Source organism: Thunnus thynnus, chromosome 16 (genome assembly GCF_963924715.1).
Source record: "Thunnus thynnus chromosome 16, fThuThy2.1, whole genome shotgun sequence".
NCBI lineage: Eukaryota > Metazoa > Chordata > Actinopteri > Scombriformes > Scombridae > Thunnus > Thunnus thynnus.
The window spans coordinates 14,991,449-15,016,359 of NC_089532.1; the positions used below are offsets into that span (position 1 = coordinate 14,991,449).

Genomic DNA, 24,911 nt, shown 5'->3' on the forward strand with positions numbered 1-24,911 from the left:
CGTAATACTCTATACAAACATTTTCAGCGTTTACATGTTCACATTGTGCTGATTTTTATTAACTAATCTACAGTACTGTACAACATAGTATACTGGTTTATCAGAGGCTTGTCAGAGCACATTACAGATACATTTGAATGACAAAATTGCATTAATTCAAAGTTAATTCTTGAGCTTTTCCTTTCATGATCAGAAACCACAGTGATGTATGAGTCAGCATTTCAAATGAAAAGACGTCTGAATAGTGATGACGCTCTAAGATCGTACAGATGTACTTCAAGTGAGAAGCTTTTGCCAAAGTGGAGTCCCAAGTGTTCTTATATGATTCATTTTAGTATTAATTTATGCTGTCTATGACACTCACTGATGAAAACCTTTAAAAATGAACAGAGTGTGAGAAGAGGGAGTCTCATATTTGCAGTGCAGGCACAGTTTGTTCTTCAATAGAGAGATCTATTCATAAGAAGAATGACGTGCGTTTCTCTACAAACTTCCAGCATTAACTGAACACAGTTCTATGACAGCGGGGACATGCATTACTTATGAAGATGTGTACCATCATGTTCACATGATAAATGATGAGATATCGCAGCGTCACTATTGTTGATTCACATTAAAGAGCAAAGTGCAAAGTCTCTGAGACTTGTAACCCATTCCATCCAAACACGAGGATTCAAAGAATCCAGTTTGTTAACAGTTCAGCTCGACTCAAGTTTAGCAGTTTAGTCGCCAAACCCACAGAAATGAGTCAACCATGAAACAGTCCAACATTAGAACCCACACTGGGACTGCAAGCAGTCCAAGATCAGCTTTGTGCGGTTCATTTAAGTTCATTAGAATCCACAGCACTTAATCACATGGATAAATCCAACAGTTTGTGGTTGATTTTTGACATTTAAGCCGCATGTATTTTGCTTAGAGATAAATGCTGTCTTGATAAAGCTGATCAGCAGCGACAAGGTGAGTCAAGGAGAAACTTGGAGGTCTTCCAGTCTCCTCAGCTGAATGTCCACACCTCCAGCTCCATGACTCGGAAGTCATCAGTTTCCGAGAGGCAGCAGTTATTGAAAGTGTAGCAGGGGCTGCTGCGGCCCAGATACAAATTCTCATCCAGCCACAGACCAAAGTGACCACTGGGGGGAAAAGAAAGAAAGAAAAACAGCCTTTTTTCCTCAACTTGGTTTGACTGAAACATTTTTTTTACATAACATACAAGTATAAATTGTATGCGAGAGGAAGTGGAGAGGAAAACGTTACCTGCCGCCACCAATGGCAAATGAGTCCAAGTCTCCTTTAATGAAAAAGGAATTCTCTCCAGTCCACCTGAAGCTCTGCAGAGAGAGATGGCACAACAGTGTTTTAAATCTCAAATTCACAATCAGAAACTTCATTTTTAGTGCCATCACTTCAGGATTTTCTTCAGTAAAGGTCAAAATATCTGTTTTAACAGGGATCACATGCAACTTTTGCATCCTTGAGTGATTAAATTTGTGCAATTCATGGAATTTATTTATGACTTTATTGAATTTTGACCTCATAGAAAATGCAGCATTTTTGACAGTTTGCAGATATTTTACTCATTGCCTGAACCATATAGACAGATAAAGCACTCTGGGGGGATGGTTGTTATCTGCTTTACCTTGAAGCGAGGATGCAGCATGAAAAGAAATGTTTCTCCTGTGCCGTAGAACGTCTCGCTGGGCCTCAGTGGGTGTGAGAGGAACGCCCCAAATATCTGATGAAGAAAAGTCACAATAAACCAAGACAATTCAAAAAGACATTATAACACCTCTTACAGAAATGAGACATACAGCACAGTGTGATTTTACCTCATCAAGTGCATCCTTGATGACGATAAGCACAGGGGAATCTGTGGCACTGAGTTTTCGGTAGAGGGACTTGAGGCTGGCGCCATGACGAGATGTGCTGTAAGCCAGCTGCCAGGTATGGCCGACTGTCCTGGGGGGCAGCTCCTTACAAAGCTGGGAAAAGATAAAAGATGAGAAAAGAAAATTAAAGTGAAGGAGGAAGGAAGGGGTATAAAAGGAAACAGAGTCAGATGCTAAGTGGTGAAGGGTATTTTAATGCTCTCAGGACATCATATTGATCCACACAGCGGTCAGACTACTCTTCCTCTCTGGCTCTGGAGCCAGTGGCAACAGCTCTTCTGTATTTCAAACCTGGTCTAGCAATGACGAAGCTAAATTCAAAACAGACTCCAGCTCACAAACTGGTTCTTGTGTGCAGATCAGCTGATAAATATTTATACCTACTAAAAGCCAGGCTGAACTGTTGATGAACTGAGAAAATCGGTTTGCTTATATAAGACACCTGAAAACTAGTTATTAGTGAAAACTAAGTCCATTTTATTTATAGTAGAGGCTATGGCCAAAAATCACAATCTCTATCACAAATTTTCCTTGTCTTGTCAATCTGTCCAGCATAAAACTCCTTCATTCCATAGACCTTCAGTTCTGACAAGGAAAAACAAAAACACTGTGGGGGGGGGGGGGGAGGAAACCTTAAAATGGTCGACATATCTGATTGAAACATGATTGATATTCTGTTAATAAAACAGTTGCAGTTGCTTGTCCATCTTTGGCTGATTGTATGTTCACAAAAGAAAAAAAAGAGAAAACAGCCGATGTAAGAGTGAGATGTACAACTGTTAAAATTTGACCTACCTACAGTTTTGACAGAACTGTCAAAAATTAATTAATTAATCAATTAATTAAAAAAAAAACAGTTGCAGGCTTCACTCTCCATCTATGACAAACCAGTGTCAAAAATAACCTTAATGAACCAACATGGTCACAGATTTTTTTCTAGAAATGCCCCAAATGTTAAAGCAAGTGTGAGGATTTAGTTAAGCCATTATTATCATATTAGAATTGATAAAATGACACAAAATACCTTAAATCACAAAACAATATGTCAATAACTAAATTGATCAAAAAGAACTACATAATTACATATTTCTCTGTAACTCTAAACTGCATGAATATCACTTTTGGTTGTTTAATATGTCGCTTGTCCACTAAAACAGGGTGTGCCATGGGGTCCCCAGCAAAAAGGGAATAATTTACTTTCACTATAATTCCATCCATAACTAACACAATGACAGAATATGTGACTATTTTCATACACTTTCTGTAATAAAACATCTAAAAAACAAATAAGTATCTTATCAGATGGGGGTCCCTGGGGGTCCCTGGTCTAATTTGTGTCAGTTTAGGGGTCCTTGACATGAAAAAGTTTGAGTACCACTGCTTTAGATACAGAGGTGCTTGTTTGTGGAATTCAAACTTGCATATTGTCCATCACTCATCATCATTGTTTACTTTTAAACATCTTAAACATTGATGATTTGATTGTTCGACAACTGGAATGAAAATATTTGTCATATATATTTTATATTCATATTTTTTTCTTCTTTTCTTCTTTATTTTGAACAAGTCATTCCCTCATTATTCTTATTTAATGTAATTCTGTTTATATTGTCTTGTTTTTAGGAGAGGTCTTTGCACGAGTGTTTGTCAACTCTGAATCCATGTCTACCTGAGTATATGTCAGTGAAAGTGTGTTTTTATAATATGTGGATGTTTTTGTGTATGATGATGTGCTTCATACTGTCTGTGTGTCACTCACCTCTCTGACATGTGAGGGTTCCAATATGTGGCTGTTCTCCACAATATTATTGAGTCCTTCAGGGTCCCTGTCTATGACCAGGGTGGGCTTGTCCCCGCTCTCCTCCATCAACACCATCTGCATAAAAACAAAAACAAATACATGAAAAGTCAGTTTGTTCTAGATTGTCTTCATCAGGAATCAAACATGTTCAGTCTTTAGTGACTCTTACCATAAGGCAACTGTGTTCACAAAACAAACACACCTGTTGCTGTTTTTCTTCAATATTCCTTGTTTGCTAGTTTGCTTCTTTCCCACAAGACTCAAATGAACCCACTCACCTCCCAGTCGTCCCCTGAGCTGCGGTGCCTCTGTAACAATTCATCCTCCTCTTCCTCCTCCTCCTCCTCATCTTTATCCTCAATTAGTACAAACTCCTCTTCGTCACGGTCTGCCTCTCCCTCCTCCTCCGCTCCCTCTAGTATACACAGGTCTGGTCGACAGTGTGTAAGGTAGGCATGCAGCTCGTCAGAGCTACAGGGGGAAACGAACGCAGTTTTTCAGAACGGTTGAAATGACAATAACCCCAACAGCTGCGTCAACATGGTGAGAAACAAGATACTGCAGGAACAGACTGAGCTGCTTTTCAAAGCAACTCTTACTGTATATAATATGTTCTCAAATCAGTAAGTCCCCTTTTATTTTTATTAGAAGTTTTATATTCTATTTGAGTTTCTTGAACCTTGTTAACCCTGATAAAGCAGCTTTCTTTAAGAATGTTTTCTTTTAAAGAAAAAGTAGTCACCAATTTTGAGAGTATCACTGAATTGAATACAGACTGGTTGTTGAGGTGTAATATTGAAATGACTAGAGTTTGGATGTCATGTTGGCTCTTTTATACTGACCATATGTAATCTGTTGACAGATTATTTTTCACATGAGCTACCTTTGTACCAAGGTAATAATGCTCAATGAATGTAAACTTTATCCGAAGTGGTCAGGTTTGGCATCTTTTTATGCAAAACTAAGCTGATGAACAAACTTATTTATATATGTACACATATATAAATATGGGCGGGTGCTTCTACTGGGTGTTGAGTTGCATTATGGGAAATGAAGGATCTGGTGATTTTGGAGTTTGACCCATCCAAGTGACTAAAAGTCAGAATATCTTAGCCTCTGCTGCTTTGATTTTTCTAATCTCTCTCTTGTGAGTTTCTCAACTTTACTGTTGTGCGACACTAATTCACTGGAGAACCCCTTTAAAATCTCTGCCATTAGTTAGTGTACCTCTCTTGTGAAAGGGCAAGCCAGGCATCCCTTCTGTGTAACGTTTTGGCTATCCCCAGGTGAAGTCCCCCACTCTTTTTCTTTCCAGCAGACGACTGAACCCGCAGCCGCACAAACATCAGACTCCCGGCACTACCTGATGATGACCTCCGAGGTACTGGAAAATAAAGAGAGGACATGAATCCGCTTATTGTAAATTCAAAAACACATGCGTTGAAATGATGAGAAGATCACATTAAACATTATTCACATTCGTACCTGCAGTCTGACTTTTCACAGAAGACTTCTCTGCTTCATCAGTGTGCAGCAGCTCCGTCTTTACGTTACTCGCCGCCTCTTGACCTCCACAGCAGAAGGCCACTCCCAGAGCTCCTACAGACGCCTCTGACAACACCTCCAGCGGGCTGCTGTCAAGCTCCCGCTCTGCTTCCGCCATGTCCCTGCTCTCTGCCTCCTCATTCTCAGAAACCTCCTTGGTCAGGCTCAGAGCCAGACTGGACAGATCTGATGGAGCTGCAGACACCAGAGCCGGGACCGACTCCCCCTTGTGGTCTGGGAAGCCACCTCCTCGGCTTTTGGCAGTTTTCAACTTCTGGAAAATTTTCTTTCCTTTTCTCCTGAAAAAGGTGAAGAACAAAAAACCTTGTACTGACTTTTCATGTAATCTCTGTGTCTCTGTATGTGTGTTTTGGAACAGTGAATCTCTGCTGACCTCTGCTGGGAGGAGTTGAAGTGAACATGTGAGATGTCGGAGAAGAAGGAGACAGATGCCAGATTGTCAACGGAGCAAGACAGGAGATACTCCTCGCAGCCGTGTTCCTTCACAAGAGGATGTGTCTTACATGGATCAAAGAAGATTTTATTGGATGTCACCAGCAGGATACCTGAAACTACACCCTGATGGAGAGAGACAGAGAGGAAATGTTGATGTTAGCCTACAAATGTCTACTGATGCAGAAAACTGATATCAGATGTAAACATTCTTCACACTCACCTTGCGATCAGTGATGTAGCGGCAGAACAACTTGAGGTACGGCATGGCCTCTGGCCCCTCCCCCTGACAGCACTCAGGTGGGAGAGCCAACAAGCAGAGCTGTCCATCAGGCATCGGTACCGCCTCCACATCCTGTTAACAACACGTTGTGTCAGCGTTAACAAAAACAGTGCAAAGTATTATGCTAAGTAGTTCATTGATCAATTAGTCAATCGACAGAAAATGAATATATTATTTACATCATTTTTTAAAGGAAAATTCAGGAAATTCTCTGGTCTCTATGATAGTAAACTGAATATATTTGGGTTTTGGATGGATGAACAAAACAAGCCATTTCAAAGAGTCAACTTGGGCTTTTGGAAATTGTAATGGATATTTTTTTTTTTACTATTAGTTAGTTTCAGCCCTACATGATATTGCATTATACAAATGAATCTAGTAATCCAACGGCAGCACAAAAAAATTAAAGATATCAAATTTTACCAAATGTTGAGTGATTTTTGTTGGTACAGAATTTGCTTCTTAGGTCCATACACATGTGCAGAAAGGTTTCGTCAAACTCAGTATATTTCTTCGAATGTAGTGCTTCCCTTTACTTTCAGTCCACCTATTAATCATTTATAAACAGTATATAAACACTTAATAAATGGGTTATAACACATTATAATGTGGTTGTAAGCAGATTTATGTGTTTATTAATGTATTTGTCAAAAACTAAAACTGCTCCTGTGGGCACCCATAACTGGAGGCTGGTGTATAAACAGATCATGAATGACAGTATAGTAAAACACAGTTGTAATAATATAAAATGTGTCTTCATTGGAGAAGTTATAATTGTGAATGAGTACTGTATATTAGTGTATATTTATAAACACATACAAATGAAAAAAAAAATCTGCTTACAATTACATTATAGTGTGTTATAAATCATTCATTAAATGTTTATATCCTGCTTCTAAATGCTAAATAAGGGGACTGTTACCAAGTTAAGTGTTTCCTATGTTTAGATGTTTTAGTCCTGAGCAAAGTGTTTTTTTCTGAGATTTCTGTGTTGTATTTTTCTCCAGTCTTCCTAAATTCATTCTGTACTCAGTACTGTGATGTTTTTATTGCTGTATTGTGTTTAGTTGCTTGTTTCCACGGCAACATGTTCTGTTCATTTGATCCATTATAAAAACCTCCATGGCTCATTTCTCTTCACCACAGCTCATACTGTTTAATTACTGGGAAAAAGAGTCAGCCAGTTTGTGATCAAATCTGTTCAATTACAGAGATACTGTGTCTCTGTTTCTTTGCCTTTCATTCCCTCCTTTTCATTTACTAAATCAACTTATTGAAAAAGAATCGCCTGCACCACCTTTATCACCCCTTGAGTCATCAAACTGTTACTACTGATACTCATTTACTTTCACTTTCAGTAGGGATTACTTGTGCTTAACTGAAGCGTCAAACATCAAAATAAAAACTTGTACCCTGAAACTTTGGCAGTTTCTGTTTATTTCCTTCCACACACTAAAGATTGTGCTCAAATTTCTGTTGCATGATGTTTTAAAATGGCTGTTTTGAAGTTATACTTTGACCTGTTTGACATTAAAAGGTCTTATGTAACTGAAAACACAGAAATGCTTCTTTCTTTAAAACATAACTTGACATGAACATAAACACATTTTTTCAATCTCAGAACATAAAGAAAGTTACGTTGTTCTGCTTACCAGCAGTTTGTCATATTCTGCCTCTGGGGAGGGGGACTGAGGTTGAGCAGGGAGCGTATCGGAAGAGTCCGGATCAGTCTCCTCTTCAGGTTTAGGATCAGAGTCCAGTTCTGGTTGAGTCGATCCCGGAGTGGTTCGAGTTTTTTTCCCCTTCAGGGCGACCAGCTGCTTCAAAATGGAAGCCATGATAAGAATAGATCTGACATTGAAATAGATACAAGCCAAGGAGTGACTACTTCCTCTTTCTACTGGCCTGCATTTCTCCACTGGTCTTTGTTTGTAGTCATATCTTAGTTCTACTTCACATGACACAGGACGGTGTTGGATGTGGGTTTGAAAGCAGTTCTAGAGCTACAATAAACCAATCTATGACATCAAAATGACTATTTTATATATCATCAGTCTGAGTTTTCTCATCAAGCTAAGTTTTGGGGTGACTGCTTAAGTAGGTTGAGCGTGAAGCAGCACACTTCCTGCTGAGCAGCTGAGGTTATAAGGCAGACGGGAGAAGGCTCTTGTTTTGCATTTCAAATCCAGTCAACAACAGCGTCACGTCCTCTGTTTTTAATTGGCTAATATACATGCGTAATGTGTGTGTTACGTGTCAGGGAGACATCACTCTCATGTGGTTACAGTTGACTCTCACCTCTCTGGGGATGAGGGTAGCAGATGAGGAGGACAGTTCTGAGGAGGAATGGGAGGGACGGTGACCCACTTTCCCCTCTTCTGCTAAAGGTGTGGCACCGCTGTTGAACTGAGATGAGACGCTGAACACGGTGTCACCAGGGAGACCCTTCGAGCAAAAAACACAAACATAAGAAAATCAAGTTTAAATCTCATCGCACACCAGCTCTCGAGAAGTTATTATTTTTTCTGCGCCATATAAAGGATTATATAAAGCATTGTCTCTGGTTTTTAACATGAATGAAATGTTAATGTTTTGTGTCCAGTGCAGTTCAACAGCAACTTGTCCTGCACCTGAGGGACTCTAAACATTTTAATTATCCCCACAGACCCTGCTTGTGGAGCACTCATGACGTGCTTCCACTCAAAATCAGGTTGTCAGGTCAAAATAATCAGTGAATGAAACATACAATTGTTTGCAAGTAAGATCATCCAGTTTAAGCTGAAACTGCGTAGGCAAGCATCAGTTCCACAACTGTCATTCACTGACAGATGGATCCATTGACCTAAATTAGATTACTGCCGCCTAGCAGATTACGTGACCACAGGAAAACTGTGTGCGTTTGTGTGGGCGTGAGTGAGTGGAATGTGTCTTTGGATTGTGTGTGTGCTTGCGTAGGAAAAAAACAGTGTGTGTGTGTGTGTTTGTGTTTGTATATGTGCTGCTTATCTTTTTTAGTAAGAAATGTACTCCTGACACCAGAAACGATAGCGGCTCAAGAGAAAAACAATAAGAGGATATGCAGCTAAAAATATTCATACCTATTTTTATAGTATATCAACATAGAGTCTGAGAGGTGTTTTTTAATATTTGGTCTACCTTAAAAAGCATCAAAATGTGAAATATATGTTACTAAAATGGTTAAAATCTTTTTTTTTTCTAAAAGAAAAAAGAAAAGTGATGAAAGATAATATAGTAAATTTCCACACATAGGTCAAACATCAGTCTAGAACACCCTTGTCAGATGCATGATCATACAAGGCAATTGTCCAACTCCTATTTAACAACTCTACAGCAAAATTAAAAACACAACTGATAAATACCTTAGAATAAAAGTCTGAATATACATTCCTTCGGCTGTATTTGTTGTAGAGGCTCTGAAACACACTCAGTCTTCCCATTGTGTCGGAAAAACGGCTGCGAGAGCTCCGACACTCAGATACAACTCATCTCTGAACCTTGAACGCTCCTTATCAAACTCTTTCAAGACCATAAATTGTGAAACCAATTACCAATTGCACAACGCTCACATTAGTAAAGAGATTACATAACGGGAATAAATCTGTCACTTCCCAACTTCCTCTTTTTTTTTTTGCCCTCACCTGTTCCCATATCTGAAGTATACTATAAAGTCAAAGAAAGACAAAAAACATGTGACTGACCCTGCTGCGTGTGTTGTCATCTGACGGTCCACTCAGTTGTTGTTTCACTGCGGTGTTGTTTAAATCCCATGAAGTTCCTGTGAGGAGGAAAAAAAATCAATTTCGGTCATGACAAAACATCTTGAGCACAGCAGAAGTATGAGGAAGCAGTGCAGCTCCTATGAAATGAAAAAGTAAAAGCTACTATTATATGACTGCCAGGTATGAAAATGACTTCATGCAAAGACCTGAAATTGCAAACACATATTGTAAAATGTAAATTCCAGCTGCCGCTCTCTCTGCTTGGTGCAAACAGTTGGCGCTCTGCCTGCTGATATCAAATAAAGCCAGCGTACCATGCAGGTAGTACTGCCGCAGTTTGGGGTTTCTGATGTGGGGGATGTGGTTGAGGGGACGGCCCGCAGTGGGTTGGTGCTGACGCTGGTTGCTGGGCGTAGGCTCCTGCATCACTCGGGCCTGAGGCTCAGTTTCCCACGACCGCTTGGTGAACTGAGAGGGCTGAGAGACACCAGCAGGCAGTTTGGAGCCCAACCTGAGAGAAGAAGCAGGAAAAGAACTTCATTAACCTGTGTGTTTAGCTGACTTTATTTCCCGTAGACCCCACTACTGTATATGTAAAATACTAACATTAATTAATAATTGATGTGGGAACCCCTTTCCTTTGGCACAAACTGGATTTGCACATTTAATGAAGGTGAGAAAATACAGAAATGAGCATAAAGAACCATTACTACACCAAATAAGGACATATTTTATGTTTTTCATGTTTCATACGTTCTAAGGGATATGGATGAACAATATATTCATTCTATTTGCCAAAAATTAATTCACTTATGTTTAAGGTCAGTCAGACCCGGGAGAGGTCAAACCTCTCTTAGTAACAAATTGTTATAAAACTCCAATAACAGAAAAAGAAATAGACTTAAACCAATCACAGATATACTAAAGCTAATGAAAATTCAGTGTATTTAACCTCATTTTACAGCCGGACCTCAGATTACAACTAACATGACATTTTCTGTAGCAGACTTCTAAAACATGTTCATGTTTATCAGCAATTCTCATAAAATTAGGAAAAGTTATTAAGTATCAAGGTAATAAAACAATGGTAAATATGTTTTTTGAGTGTTAACACACACTCACAGTCTGACTTTGCTCTAAACGACACACTGAAAGCTAACATGCACGGTCCCAACAGTGCGGAAAGGTAAAAAAAATCACTTTAAAACATTATTTACATTAAGGCTGTAACTAACATTTATTTACATCATCAATTAGTCTGTTTTAGTCTAGTCTATTTTTTCATTGATTGATCAAATAGTCTATAAAAGTTATATATTCAGATTGTTTGTTTTGTCCGACCAAATGTTCAATACACAAAGATAATAGATTTACGGTGCCGTAAATCAGAAAAGCAACACATCTGCAAACCTGAGAAACCGGAAGTGGAGGGAAGGAGGAATAATTGCTGATACATTTTCTGCCAATGGACTAATCATTTGAGCTTTAATTCACATTGTGTTATTAGAATAATTTTGAGTAGTAAAATCAAACTGTCTACAAACACAAACAAATGCCTCTCTAAGCAGGAAATCACCAAATCAAGACCTACTGCTCTGATATACTTTGATATTTCTTAAAGATATTGAATTATACATCTCTTTTAACCTTCATAATGACAAAAATGATCTATTTTACATGACTGCCTAAATGACATGAATGAATGATAAGTTTTTGCAGCTTAAAGCTGATTAAAACAGAGGTGTGGGGGAAAGCCTTGTTCCCTTCTCCTCATCTGTTAAATCCACACTCAGAAAGTTGGGTGTCACTTTAGACCAGGCATTATCTCATGACGAGCATGTGAGGCATTTGATTCGTTCTTGTTGTTCCATCTGAGGAACACTGCTAAACTTAGACCCGCTGCATGTCAAGCTGAGATGGAAATGATGATTCATGCTTTTATTTCATCCCCTCTACTCTTTTGTATTTCCCTCTTCAGCTTTTTTTTTTTTTAACATCCTCAGACTGTTTATAAGTAATCCAGAAGCTCTTTGACGGATCATCAGAAAGGTCTCATGTAACTCTGATCTTGATCTTTTTACACTATTGATTCAAAATCCAATTCATGATCCATATGATCACTTTTAGAGCTCATATTACAGATCTCCTGCAGCCTTATATCCTCAGTAAGTCCCTAAGGTCCTCTGATCAGGGCGTACTGCCTGTTTAAAATTGCCTTTGCTTAGTTTTATTTATTGCTCTCTATTTTATTTATCACTTTTACATTCTGTATATATGCACGTCCTTGTTATTATGAGGCAGTTTGATCTAGAAAGGTGCTAAATAAATGAACTTCATTACAAGTTAATTAACATTTTGTAGCCATATTCAGTGAATCGAAGAATTTTCTTAGAGATATTCCCTGCAAATAAGTTTTATTGACCATTGTGAATCATGAAATGTCCTCTTATTTCAATAAAATGTGTTTTACTGGAATCACATGGTGATAGTATCATAGGATGTATTGCTTTATTCACCATCTATAATAATTTCTGCTGCTCAGTTTGAGGAAAAACAGGTTTAAATATACAAATTAATAACACAAATTCTGGGTTGAATTTTCCCTTTAAAAACAGGGATTCATTGTTTAGAGTATTAGAGGTGTGAATAACAGTATTGAGCAGTGTTCAGAGTCAGAGTGGAGTTATTTATAGGGGAGTGGGATCTGTCTGAGCGATGGCTAGGGAAGTGAGTTTCTGGCAAGACGTTGCAGCTCTCACCCACATGATGCTCTGTGACAGAGCGTGAAGTCCTTCAATGACAGCGGGTGAAAAAAAGGTGGATTTCTGTGCTAAAAAACATTCCTATTTGTATTGTAGTCTGGCATTCTTTGTGCCAATCTGAAACCACGTCGCCTTCTCGTGACTTTAAACGAGAATAATGAAAGACTTGAATTGTGGCAAACTTAAACCTGAGATGAAAATGCCAGCCAAATTTGTCACATGCCTGAGTGGAGTTTTTCCTCCTTTGTTTTTTTTCGAGTAATCCACATATTCATGAGCCTGACCTGGTCTTAACATTGCCAAAGTAGCTGGTCCTGGTCTTGTCCCTCTGGGGCTTGTGGTCCATGGCTCCTAGAGTCTCCGTCCTCCTCACAGACTGAGCCATTCTGTCTTTCTTAGTCTGACACTGGCAGCGATGGAAGTCAGAGAGGGATGATGAAGCTCAGCTGACATCCTTCCTCTTCCTTTTAGTCCCCATGCCTACCTTTTGCAACAGTTACAGCACCTGCACCACAACACAGTAACTAAGTCATAAAATGTTGGCTGAATTTACATACATCCAAGCATAGGGTGGAAAAAACAAATGGTAGTGTAAAAGACACATGCAGACAAATGAATCCATAAGGAAGTGAGCTAGACATTTAGTAGAGTAATGGAGCCAGGTTTCCAATTCAATGAAGCTGTCAATCAATCCATATAATGAGTGTGCTTGCAATCAACGTGTCCGTGTCTTGCTGAACCTCTAAACTAGATCAGACTCCTCATTTCCTGGCTCTTAGCAGTGCACAACTGTATACAGACATAACTTATTCTCATATCATAGCATAGGAATGCATCTGGCTTCCTGTAAAAGCCTAATTTCTGCAACTCATCCGGCTCGCATCCCTTTGGGTGGAGATATGTGTGTCATCTCTTCAATAACATGGACAGCAGGTTTAGCCCAGCTATGTGCTGCATCATTCTAGAGCTCCGAAATTACTCAAGTTATATGGTTTTTAAAAAAAAAATTATAACAATTTGCTTCCTCTAAGTGCTGTGCGTGCAGTCATCACCATGGAGGAAGTAAAGCATTTTTGACGACATTACAGGATGATCGAGATAGCTGCAATGGCCGGAAAACTATTACATCAGCAGATCAACTAGAGATGACGAATTGATGTGAGCGACAGGTAGACTGAGCAGTATCTTTACTGACCTGTCACTTGCCCAGGGATGGAGATGGGTGGCGGTCATATGAGCACGTCTTCATATTGCAGTGTTATGATATCACTGCAGACAACAGAAACAAGTTCAATAGTCAAGCGCCGCCCACTGCTTAGAGAGCAACCGCGCTAAATCAGAGGTATCCGTCAAGATAGTTCCTCCCCGGCCGGCCGACACGAAGCGAAGGCGGAAGTAGAAGGGAGTGATTCATCTTGTGTTTTCAAAGTATTTTCTCATCCCCTGGACTCATTTTCCCTTGTATTTTAAGATAAGGTATTTATTTATTTTTACTATTAATGATGTATTATCCTTTGGTCAGTCGAGAGAAAAATATAATCGGCAACTATTTTAATAATCGATTAATAGCCTTAGTCGTTTTTTAAGCAAAAATGCCCCATTGCTGTGTTCAGCTTCTCAAATGTGATGATTTAATGCTTTTCTTAGTTAAATATCAGTAAACTAAATGTATTTGTTTTTTGGACTGTTTATCATACAATACTGGACATGTGAAGACGTCACCTTTGACTCTGGAAAATTTTAGTGGCTATCTTCACTATTTTCTGACATTCTATAGACCAACCGATTAATTGATTAATCAAGGAAATAATTGGCAGATGAATCAATAATGAAATTAATCATTAATTGCAGCCCTAATGTTATTTCTGTCAGATGTTTACAGTTTTTTTCTTTTCTCTAATGTTTGTTAATGAATCTTTTGGCAATTTAAAAAAGAAAAAAAGTCCTTCATGGTTAAAACTCCAAAGAAGATGAGGAATTTAGGCCTTGCCAATACAAACAGAGTTATGTTCAGAATCTTATATTTGGTGCTGAGGGATCAAAGAATTTTTTTTTTTTATTTAAAGGTCATAATGAGAAACAAACAAACAAAAAAAATCAGATACATCAGAAACAGTTTTTTTTTAATGTAGTGTAGCTTCCCCTGTATTTCTAAACAAGCTGTAATTAATATTTATTAGTTTCTTTATCATGTCTTTACCTTTTGAATTCATTTTTCAAGAACCTTTATTGATGCAGATGTAACAATTACACAGCAAAAAGCCAGCAATTTAACAGAGCTGGACATAAACATGCCAGGGGGAATACAATAGAAGAAAACCTTGTAAAGCCTACAGGTGTTATAAGTTTAAACAGCTTTTGTTTGTTGATACATTAAGCTATAGGTAGAACTGTATTATTTGACATTTGTCAGGTCAGAAGAGTTTGGCTTCTTGCATGTAAATTTTCATTTTTGATTGTAAAATATGGTCAAAATAACAAATAATGTAAGCTTTAAGCGAGAATTCCTGTGAAATTCAGGAACTTTTCCAAAAATATTGTAAATTTAGGGTAGATACGATCCGCAGTAAATCGTGACAGCTCACCTCTCAGACGCTGTGTCACTGAACATCTTGTATTCAGCAATGATAATCTCCACCTCTCGGGGGCGCTCTTATATAGGTTGTAATAAAGGCAGCTCATGCGACTCCAACCAAAACAATGTGCCGAATTTATTTTTTCAGTTGATATGAATAACTTTTATGCATCTCATAACAATCTTCATAATAGAAATGCACAAAAAACTGACACAACACCTAAACAAACACACATATAAACAAGCACATTTGACTTATCTATGTATTTATTTATTTCTATCATTAGTTATGTGATCTATCTTGTTATATTGTCCCTTATAATTATAATTTGACTATGTGAAGTGTGTTTGTCAATTTCGTGTCCTGACTTATAAATAAAGATGTAAAAAATAAAAATAAAAAAAAGACTCCAGCCAATCAGATCGTGTCTAGATAGTAACCCGAGATTTACAAAATTCTCGCGAGCCGCTTCCAAATATTCTTGTCTAGCTGTGTCAGGTTTTAGGCACAAAAACCACTTGGTTAGGGTTAGGGAAATATCATGGTTTGGGTTAAAATGACCACTTGAAACGTGATGTAGGTTAAAACTACTACTTCCTTACAAATCTCGCGAGAGTTTTCGAAAATCTAGGGTTACAGGCTAGTCACAACCAGCCAATCAGATCACAGGAAAGGAAACACAGGTTTCCTAGCTTCATGAACGACAACAACTCTAGTCTGAAAGACGAAGAGGAGAAGAAGCTTCCCCTAACGATTTTAATGATTTATGTTTCCAAGATACAGCCTCAGTCTGCCGTAAGTTGCACTAATGAAGCGTTCAATGCACTTTGTGAGTATAAGCGAGACACATTTAGAAATGGTGGTCTAGTGTACAGTTGGGGGTCAACCAGGGGGCCGTTGCTTGTGCTGCTAAAGCTAACTGTCTGTTTGTGTTGTAATACCTTTAGCTACCGGCTAATTAAATAGCCGTGATCGGTGTACTAAAACTATCTTTCTAACGGTCATCATTTTGTTTTAACGACGGTGACGGTTCTTTTTAAAAGCTTATCGGTAACGTAATTAACCCAGCTAGCATGTTAAAATTTGAGACGTAGCTCGCATTGAGCGTTTTTAAACCTATCGGTGCTCTTTGATATGTTGATCATGTCACAGTTTATCAACATGAACATGATCTAATTAACTCGATCAATGTATTAATTAATGTTACGTTCGATCTTTTAGCTCGTTAAGTCTAGACCTTTATCTTTTATAGGCATCTCTGTGTTTGTTTCTGATGCTTTTCTATGTGTTGGAGTGTGTAACTAGCTATGTTTTGTTTTGTATTTTTTTTCTGCCGTTCTCAAGTCTCTCTTGGAAAGAAGATCTTGATTGCATAGTTACCTAATTAAAAATAGATAATATTATAGGCTACTGCAAGCTGCTAGCAGTTCCCAAAGCTCTAATGTTACTCAGATCAGTAACGTCATATTTTTAATTCCACAAAATATCGAAAACACAGATAATATTAAAATCTTTAGAAGCAGTATCCCAAGTGATACTTTTTCAAGTCTGCCTTAAAACAACAGTCAGGTTCCTAGATGAATACTGAAAGAGGTTTTTCTTGCCTTAATCATTCCTCCTATTCATACTGACTATCAGAAGATCCCTTCATAATGCACTTAGAATGTAAGTAATGGGGGACAAAATCCACAAGCCTCCTTCTGTGCTAAAATGTCTTTTAGAAGTTTATCTGAAGCTAATTTGATTCTTCAGCTGTGCAAATGAATCAAATCAGGTAGATATCTTTAGTCTTTTTGTTAGTCTTTTTAGGGCCAAAGACCCTCTTTTTGTTAATGTACTTTCACCGCAGCTCAACAGGGAAACACTGTCCGAGGAAACACAAAGAGGGACTTTGATGCTAAAAAGACTGTAAATGTGGCAGATATCCTCTTGATATGACTAACTCAGACTGCTGAAGCCTCATAAGCTTCAGATAAACGTTTAAATGCATTTTTGCACAAAATAACTGTGTGGACACACTGTGGATTTCGGCCCTTTGAAGGGGATTTTTTAATAGCCAGTATGAACAAGAGGAATAATTACAGCAAGGAAAACCTCTTTCAGGGTTCATATGGGCACTTGACTGTTGTTTTAAGATGGACTTGAAACACTGTGAACCTATCCTTTAACAACAACTAACTTAACTTGTTGACCAGATATCAAAATTAGGTTTGTAGTCACTCGCGTGTTACCCAACTAATCATTTCTTAACAGCTTTGTTTTAAGTTAATGGATGAAATGATGATGTGTGTAAGTTCTCCCTCTGTTTGTTTCTCTCAACAGATGCTCTAATTAATCACTAATTTATATCCAAGAGTTTGCAGTCAGACTAACGTGGCATCTGCTCACTGAACTGCTCCGTCTTCAGCCACTGCTAGCACCAGGCATTGGTGTGTGACTTTCCAGCGGATGAGACTGACCCATCACAATGGAAACAGAAACAGTAAGTTTGCCGTCTATCCATTCTCCCACATTGTGTAGAAAGTGTGCACCAAGCATTGGGATGGATGTATTATATTTTGTGCAGAGACTATCGGTGTATTTTTAAAATATGTTTTGCAGGATGTTATTCCTATCTGGCAGAACAAGCCTCACGGATCCACCCGTAGCGTTGTGAGAAGAATAGGTTCTACTCTTCCACTCAAAGCTCCACAAAGGGCATGTTTCCAGGTACATATCATATCCCATAGGTCCTGCATGTTACCTTTTTATCTACATTTCCTTAATATTTGTGTTTACAACATTAACTTGTGTCCTTATGCATTAGGAACTGCCAGGCTTGTCCTCTCTTCGTCGTACGGATGGCCCAATGGTTCCTACCTTGGCAGACATAGCCTGGATTGTTGCAGATGAAGAAGAGACATATGCCAGAGTGCGGTAAGTATTCAGTCATTTAGTGGAGTAATGGAGCCAGACACTAAAGAGACAGACACTTAAGTTATGGAATAGTGCCAAGTCACTACTCTCTAAGTGCATTATACCAGACTCAGTTTCCAACCCATTAGGTAAACATTTGCATACTTAAAAGAATCCAACAGCAACAGTCTTGCAATAAATCCTGGTTTTGTTAAGTTCTGCTTTTGTTGATACTGGCTCAGAGAGGCTATAGGGATTTTTGTAGCTTTAGTTTGCACTGAAAGTTAGACACTATAAACTTCACAAAGATAGGATTTATTGTAGTGCTACTGTACTGGATTGCATTATACTGAACTGTTCCTAAAATATTTTTCTACTAAATATAGATAATAGTACTTGGACTTTTTCTTGGCGTTGGGTAGAAGGAAAAAGAGCCATATAATGGCATGCAGCATAGGCCAAAAGCTGGACTCCACCCCATCAAGATTTAAAAGATAAAAGCTGCTGTTTGATGACACTGATCATCACCTCTTCTATTTGCAGGAGTGACACTCGGCCTCTGAAACACGAGTGGCGGCCTACGCCTCTCTTGGTGCTCCACAGGAACTCGTCTGTGCCCAACTTCCGCCGTGAGGGTAAAAGGGTGGAGGGGCTAAGGAAGCCTGGGGTGACGGCGCTGAACCGCACCACTGCCCTGCAGGATGAGCTGAGCAGACTCCGCGCACAGATTGCAAAGATCGTGGCAAATGATTCTGGTAGGTAACCCAAGCAAGAATCAATGTACATGCGTCATCTGGAGATCTTTTGAAATGGGGAGGATAGTGATAAAACCACAGGCACATGAGAACTGCTGCACTGTTCTTATTTATACTGATTAACTCAGCTGCTTTGAGCAGCTCAAATGTAGGATTGCTCCAAGCATCGAGTGTGTTTCACCACAAAGTGACTTTCTTCGTGTGACTGTGATCCTTTTGTTGCCGAGTCAGATGCCCTGATTCTCCTAAAGCTCTTTGGTACTAAGATGTCGTGGCGTCAGTTTGTAGGTCAGTGACTTAAGATAATCTGTGCTGTTCAGTGGTGAGTTGGCCTCAGTTGTTAAACATTTCAACCAGGATGTCGTGAGAAAGTGCCACATATTCACATGTACTTTATTCCCATTCATTTTAAGGAAGCATGGCAGTAGCCTGCCCACAGTCATGCTTTGAATTCACAATAAGATAAAAATAGAAATGGCATTTGCACTCTGTTCTCTTTTGATATGTTAAGCTGCCCGGTTTGTCTCACTGTCCAACTCAAACTTTACTAAATAATGATTAGAGACTCACTCACTTCTCTGCTCGTTTCATTTCAGGCTCCAACCCCCTGACTCCTGATCTGCTCTCCCCCGATGACACAAGCATGAGCTTTTCCATGGCGCCTTTCGAGGCGGCGCCTTACCAGCCAGCCGCCTCGGCTGCTGCCTCCTTTGTCATCAGTGATGTCACAGAGGAGGAAGAAGAAGAGGAGGAGGAAGAGGAAGATGAGAAGGACGTAGTCTCTGTGGTGTCAGAGCTGGTCCCCGACCCTCTTCCGCCTGTGTCGATGACGGCGTCGGCGACCTTTGACCTGGACAGGCCCAGCATGGACTTCCGGGAGGCAGAGGAGGATACGGTGTCGCTATCAAAGTCCACCAGCTTTGCTGACGTTATGGACATCCTGAAGGACATGAACCGCATGAAGATGAGCAAAGACAGGTACATACAAAAAAGCTTACCTTGCGAGGTAGCTGGATTTGTGAGATCATGACATAACACGATCACGCAAGAATCCATCTTGTCAGGCTTGAAGTTATGCACTTGTGTCCGAACCACCAATCCAGCTGCCTCACAAGTTAAGACGGTGATAGACGGTAATAGACAGATAGTTCATCCAATAACCTGCCAGGTATTTTTTTGAAAGTGCCTGCTCTTTTCCAAACAGTTTCCAAGGACGACCTTTCAGATGGTTCTGTGTAACAAACCATCTGGCACACAAGTAGCACATTCATTCTTTTACAAAGGAAAAGTTGAAACCACAATCAATATTTCTCCTCCTTAATTCATTAAATACACTGAGAGATTTTGCTGCTACAGCCTTATTTGATCTGGTATGACCAATAGCTTATGGTGAATTATGTTCACAAATTTAGATAGATATTGCTATTGATTTGATTTGATTTATTGGTTGGGACAGTGTGCAGTTTTAAACATTAAAGATGCATCGCACCGGAGTTAGCTCAAAGCTAATTTGCATCCATAGTCCCCCACAATCAAAACATACAATAACACAACAACAAACAGTACAAAGCAAAAAAAAACAAAAAACACACACTATGTAACTAACATTGTGTTAATTCGCTGTCTTTATGACTCTTCTCTACTTGTGCTATTGTTACACTATATTTGAGTATTTTCCATTATTTTGTAATTGCTACTTGTGACCAAAGTTGCTGCTGTTTAGAAAAAGTTACATTAGGATCACTTTAAAAGTCTTTCTCATTATGTGCTTCTGCAGGGACATTTGTGTAAGAAATCAACATTTCATTTCAGTCCCTCTGTTATATGATTGGATTCTTTTATGTATTTAAAATAGTGTTAGGACCACCTTGAATAATCCCTACGCCATGTAGAGAAAGGTTGTATTTATGTATTTGTTATTGCAGGTACAACAGAGGCTGTATGTCCTTGAGAGAGGAAGACTCCGCCACTCTAATTTCAGAAGCTCTGAGGAAAAAGTTTGTCTTGAAGGAAGAAAATACTGCTGCTATGAAACGGAAGTAGCCCGATCATGTGTTTATCATCAATACCCGATCCTGCTGCTCCATGTAAGTCAGGATGGCTGGTAGAATTATTTTAAGTAGTGTAACCTGTATTCAGCCAGTTCATGCGTTTACATTTTTTAATGCTTTATGGGTTTTTTTTTGTATAACGAGAATGTCTCTAAAGTAGGGGAGTTTAAAAAATGTAAGCATGTTTTCATTGGTAATGTATTCTGTGATGAAATGTTTTAGCTTACTTGTGAGTTCTTAGTTGTTTATTTTTTTTTCTCTCCCTCATTATTTTTAGGCCTTTGCCTGTGGAATATGTACCCATGGACCACAACCTTGCTCCTCAGACCCAAGGCAATAGCTGTCTGCCAGAGTTAGAATAAAAAAACACTTTGTCCCAGACATCCAAAACTAAAAGCGAACTTCACAGTGCTGGTGCAGCGTGAGGGGGGGGGGGGGGGCAGCCAGCTCTTCATAACAATAATCAGTTTCAGCACTGCATCGCATATTGCATTCAGTCTGTTTCTCTTTGAAAACGGCATTTGTGTTTAAATTTATTTTGATTAATGACTCAAGAGACTGGTCCCACTGCTGTCCAGGAGCTTGATCTGTGCCTGGGGTGCTATGATTAAAGATACATTATTCATTGTGTTATAGCACGGCGCCGGAGGGGCTGACATCTAAACCATCATAACAAAGTTTTGGACTTAAATTAAGGAGCATTTTATTCATCCTGCTATGAAAATAATCCCACCTGAGTCTTTTTTTTTTAAATTTTCCAGAAGAGATGCAAGTAAACATTTTTGTTGGTTTTTTCAGTTGGATAAAGTTCTCTAACATACTTGAAAATATATTATGTACAACTGAAAAATGATCTAGTGTACATGCAGAGAGAGTACTGTAACTTATCACAGTGTGTGTATGGGGAAAAATAACTATTAAGATTTGCATTACAGTACTGAGTTTGCAAACATGCAAAGCATCATGTATGTTGCTTGCTCCACCTTACCTGTCAAAGCTGATGTTATAGCTGTCTTCTTGTTTGTTATTAACATACAGATTGACAGTCACTGAATTACAGGATGCAGATTTTTGAAACAAAGTGTAAAAGATGTCTAAAAGGAGCATGGACATGATGATGATATAGTTTAAAGACTGAAGTGTGTGGTGTATAAATCTCTGGAAATACTTTTTTGACAAAGTGAGAATACTTTCTGAAGTGTGTGAGTGAAATCTGCACCCAAATTTTTTTGTTTTTCTAGTTAAGGCAACAACAGATACAAGCTTGTGGAGGTCAAGTAGCATGAGCAGCTTTTGAAGACTGATAGATTGCTGATTTTTAGTCAAGGCAAAGACGACTGAGCTATGTGTAAGAGTGCTTTTACGTGATGCTGTATGCAGAGTTTTCTGGGTAAAATGCTTGTGTGAGTCATGATGATGAATATTCTTGTTGACGCCTTACCACAGATCTATTGCCTGCTCAAATGCCTGATTTTATTCCCTTATTAGTTCCAAGTGCCACGGGTTTGTTTTAATTGACCCACCCCTTGTTGCCTGCCCTCTTGTTTTTTTTTCCTGAATGTGCCCTCTATTCTCAATTTAACATTTTTTTAGCACGAACATACAATTGACGACTATGTTAAGAACCAGTTATGTGTGTGGTATTGCTGAATGTTTGTTCAAAACAACCCCTCACAAAAAAAAAGGTCTTTCACGTCCACTCATGTCACTCCCACTCTGTTTTTCATCTGTAATGTTGACGGGGAATCCTTTAGTGTAGTTTTACGGTGTGAAAAGTTACTATTAAGTTGTGTTTGGATTGAACAAGAATGTGCCCATCTATGTGTCCCTGTATGCGGTGGAGTTGATGTTTTGTTGTGCTAGGATTTGCCCTCAACAAGTCATTTTCTCAATAATTAATTTCCTCATGTAAACAGAACTCTCAAGTATAAGCAGCTGAGAAAAATACTATACGCACGGTTAAATATATTCATTGTATGTCTGTACTAAAGATATCAAACCTTACACAGCATACAATACCAACTGCATCACTAGTCCTGATAATAGTGTAAAATTTAGCTGATGAGGATTTTCCACAGAGAATTTCTTATCTTTGTTTTGATTTTTTTTTACTCTTGTCTAGTTTGAACGTTTCTCACCCTTGAATCTCCATGTATGGTTGAGCCCACCACCATGCACACCATCTGTGTGGAGAGGGGTCTATCTGCAGTCTTGCAGACTACATGAGACACTTCACTACACAACTCCCCCCTGATATTCTTACCCTAACCCCCTCACTCCTCATGCCTAAACCTCACCAACACAGGACGGCTGCTCTGTGAAGTGGGTGTGTCATGTAGTAGGCTGTCGTGTAGTACTGTGCATCTGCAGATGGACCTACTTGCCTGTATGTTTAGTTTGTGTCATGTAAGGACTTGTAAATAAAGATGGGCTGGTGTTTTGAAACCTTGTCTTTGGTGTCATACAATTTGCATTGAAAACAGCATGCAGTGCCAAATATCACCACAAGGGGGCAGTGCAGGCGAACAAAACTAATGAGTTGTTTTATCTGTTTATTTCTGCGTTATGAAGTAGCATGCACCTTGCACTTTTATTAGTTACACCTAACTAAAACCAATGCTGTGTAATAAAACAGCCCTGCAATGAATCCTACCTTTTATGATGGCTATAATAATCAGTTTTCCTTGAAACTTTTTTAGAGGAGTTCATTCACTTTGGTATTTATGGTCACTTTATAGGTTTTGTGGTGTTAATGAGTTGTGATTGAGATACACTGAGCAGCGTGTTAGTGTGGCTCTGTCTAATTCTTGAAAACATACATTTAAGCCATAAAGTATAAGCATCAGTTGACACGTGCTTCAATAAAACTCTGTAATATGCTCTTTGTTTGAGCCATTTACTAAAAACCTTCATCTTTGAAAAAAAGGAAAAATATGAAAGATGGCAACAAAACGCATTAAACATGCGAGACACAACAAGCAGTAGTGTGCTCTCCAGGCTCCATCTTCATCTAAATTACACAAACAAGCACAGACAACTTGCTCTACATTTCAACCAATCAGAAACAGGAGCTGACTGTGGTCTTTATTGGCCATTATGAAGCATTCTACAATTAAACTACAGGACTCATTATCCTCGAGGTGAATAATACAGAATACCTATTATTCACAAATATTTCACCATTACAGGGCTTTAACACAGTGTTTCTGAAAGTTGGTCTATCCCATTTATGTTAATGAGAATAGACTAAATATTAGAAACACCTCTGAGTATACCAATGAAATCCAGCTGCACCACAAATTACAGCCTCCAGAATGACCATAAAGTTGAATCCAAACCTGTTAAAACTAAACATTATCACACACAAGAAGGTGAGATTTATTAGACTGCGTTAGTTTTAGTTTGGTGACTGTTATTTCCCCTCCAAAACTCTCTGAAATTAAAGTAAGTGAGGTGTTTGCATTTTTAGGAGTTATGAAGAATGTGGGATGGGGTGTTATAGGCTTACTTTCGTGTTAGATTTAAAACAGACATTCAGTATTTAACTTTTTAAGTCTGGCCCTCATATAGGCCAGATGTTGCTAGTTTATGCATCTGGAATATCAACAGACAGACATAATATGTGATACCTCTTCGCTTGATCACACAGGGGGGTGGGCTGCACTCCTCTGCCTGTAATTTCAAGGATTATTGTTAACCCACATTCTTTCCCATTTCCTGTTCTTTCCCAGGACGATTCGGCCCCTCAGTGAGTCACAGTCTATTTTCTGTGAGAGTCCTTGGCCTACTTTGTCCCCGATTCACCTCCACGATGGACATCCTACCTATTTTAGATACAGGGAGATGTCTGTGGAGAGCTCAATTAATAGGACTCAGTGTCAAAATTAGGCTCTTTTAAACCTATAAATATAGACCTTTAGTTCAAAGTGACATTGACACATTTTCGTCATTACGAGACTTGTGTAAAAGATTTTCAAATAGATGTTTGAATGAACAGTTTCTTAAGGTTCCCTGGAGCTGCTGGGAGGCCTCACTGCTGTATTTTTGTTCTGTGAAAGTAGAGTAAAATGAAATAAAATGATTCAGCTGTGTGATGTGAGGTGTGGGCTTTAGTCACTGGACTTGGACTCAACTAAAGTCATGACTTGACAGATCAGCCTG

General features: G+C 38.9%; 2 protein-coding genes and 1 long non-coding RNA gene across 10 annotated transcripts; 2 read left to right on the plus strand and 1 right to left on the minus strand.

Annotated features, from left to right (window-relative positions):
• Window positions 1-29: 29 nt before the first annotated feature.
• si:ch211-15d5.11 (oxidation resistance protein 1) lies at window positions 30-13,823 on the minus strand. Of its 4 annotated transcripts, none has more exons than XM_067615188.1 (16): window positions 13,669-13,823; window positions 12,758-12,978; window positions 10,026-10,222; window positions 9,691-9,767; window positions 8,270-8,416; window positions 7,624-7,788; window positions 5,912-6,043; window positions 5,630-5,814; window positions 5,176-5,534; window positions 4,918-5,074; window positions 3,969-4,161; window positions 3,649-3,765; window positions 1,830-1,982; window positions 1,640-1,735; window positions 1,258-1,331; window positions 30-1,133 (listed from the first exon to the last, which is right to left on the minus strand). In XM_067615188.1, the coding sequence occupies exons 2-16, from the start codon at window positions 12,856-12,858 to the stop codon at window positions 998-1,000; spliced, it is 2,289 nt and encodes a 762-aa protein (XP_067471289.1). In that variant the 5' UTR covers window positions 12,859-12,978; window positions 13,669-13,823; the 3' UTR covers window positions 30-997. The 4 variants fall into 4 exon arrangements, with proteins under 4 accessions (XP_067471289.1, XP_067471287.1, XP_067471288.1 ...); XM_067615186.1 differs by having other exon boundaries at window positions 7,624-7,791; XM_067615187.1 differs by lacking the exon at window positions 13,669-13,823 and adding an exon at window positions 13,526-13,580 and having other exon boundaries at window positions 7,624-7,791.
• LOC137200407 (uncharacterized) lies at window positions 4,145-5,704 on the plus strand. The gene is made up of 3 exons (XR_010931952.1): window positions 4,145-4,233; window positions 5,006-5,071; window positions 5,615-5,704. It is a non-coding gene; the product is annotated as an uncharacterized lncRNA (long non-coding RNA).
• Window positions 13,824-15,694: 1,871 nt separating the features above from the next.
• On the plus strand, window positions 15,695-23,195 carry mtfr1l (mitochondrial fission regulator 1-like). Of its 5 annotated transcripts, none has more exons than XM_067613604.1 (8): window positions 15,695-15,844; window positions 17,372-17,531; window positions 17,672-17,758; window positions 17,856-17,965; window positions 18,488-18,699; window positions 19,296-19,677; window positions 20,625-20,786; window positions 21,028-23,195. In XM_067613604.1, exons 2-7 carry the CDS (start codon window positions 17,517-17,519, stop codon window positions 20,740-20,742), a joined length of 924 nt encoding a protein of 307 aa, XP_067469705.1. In that variant the 5' UTR covers window positions 15,695-15,844; window positions 17,372-17,516; the 3' UTR covers window positions 20,743-20,786; window positions 21,028-23,195. The 5 variants fall into 5 exon arrangements, with proteins under 5 accessions (XP_067469705.1, XP_067469706.1, XP_067469703.1 ...); XM_067613605.1 differs by having other exon boundaries at window positions 17,457-17,531; XM_067613602.1 differs by having other exon boundaries at window positions 15,696-15,878; window positions 17,651-17,758.
• Window positions 23,196-24,911: the final 1,716 nt, after the last annotated feature.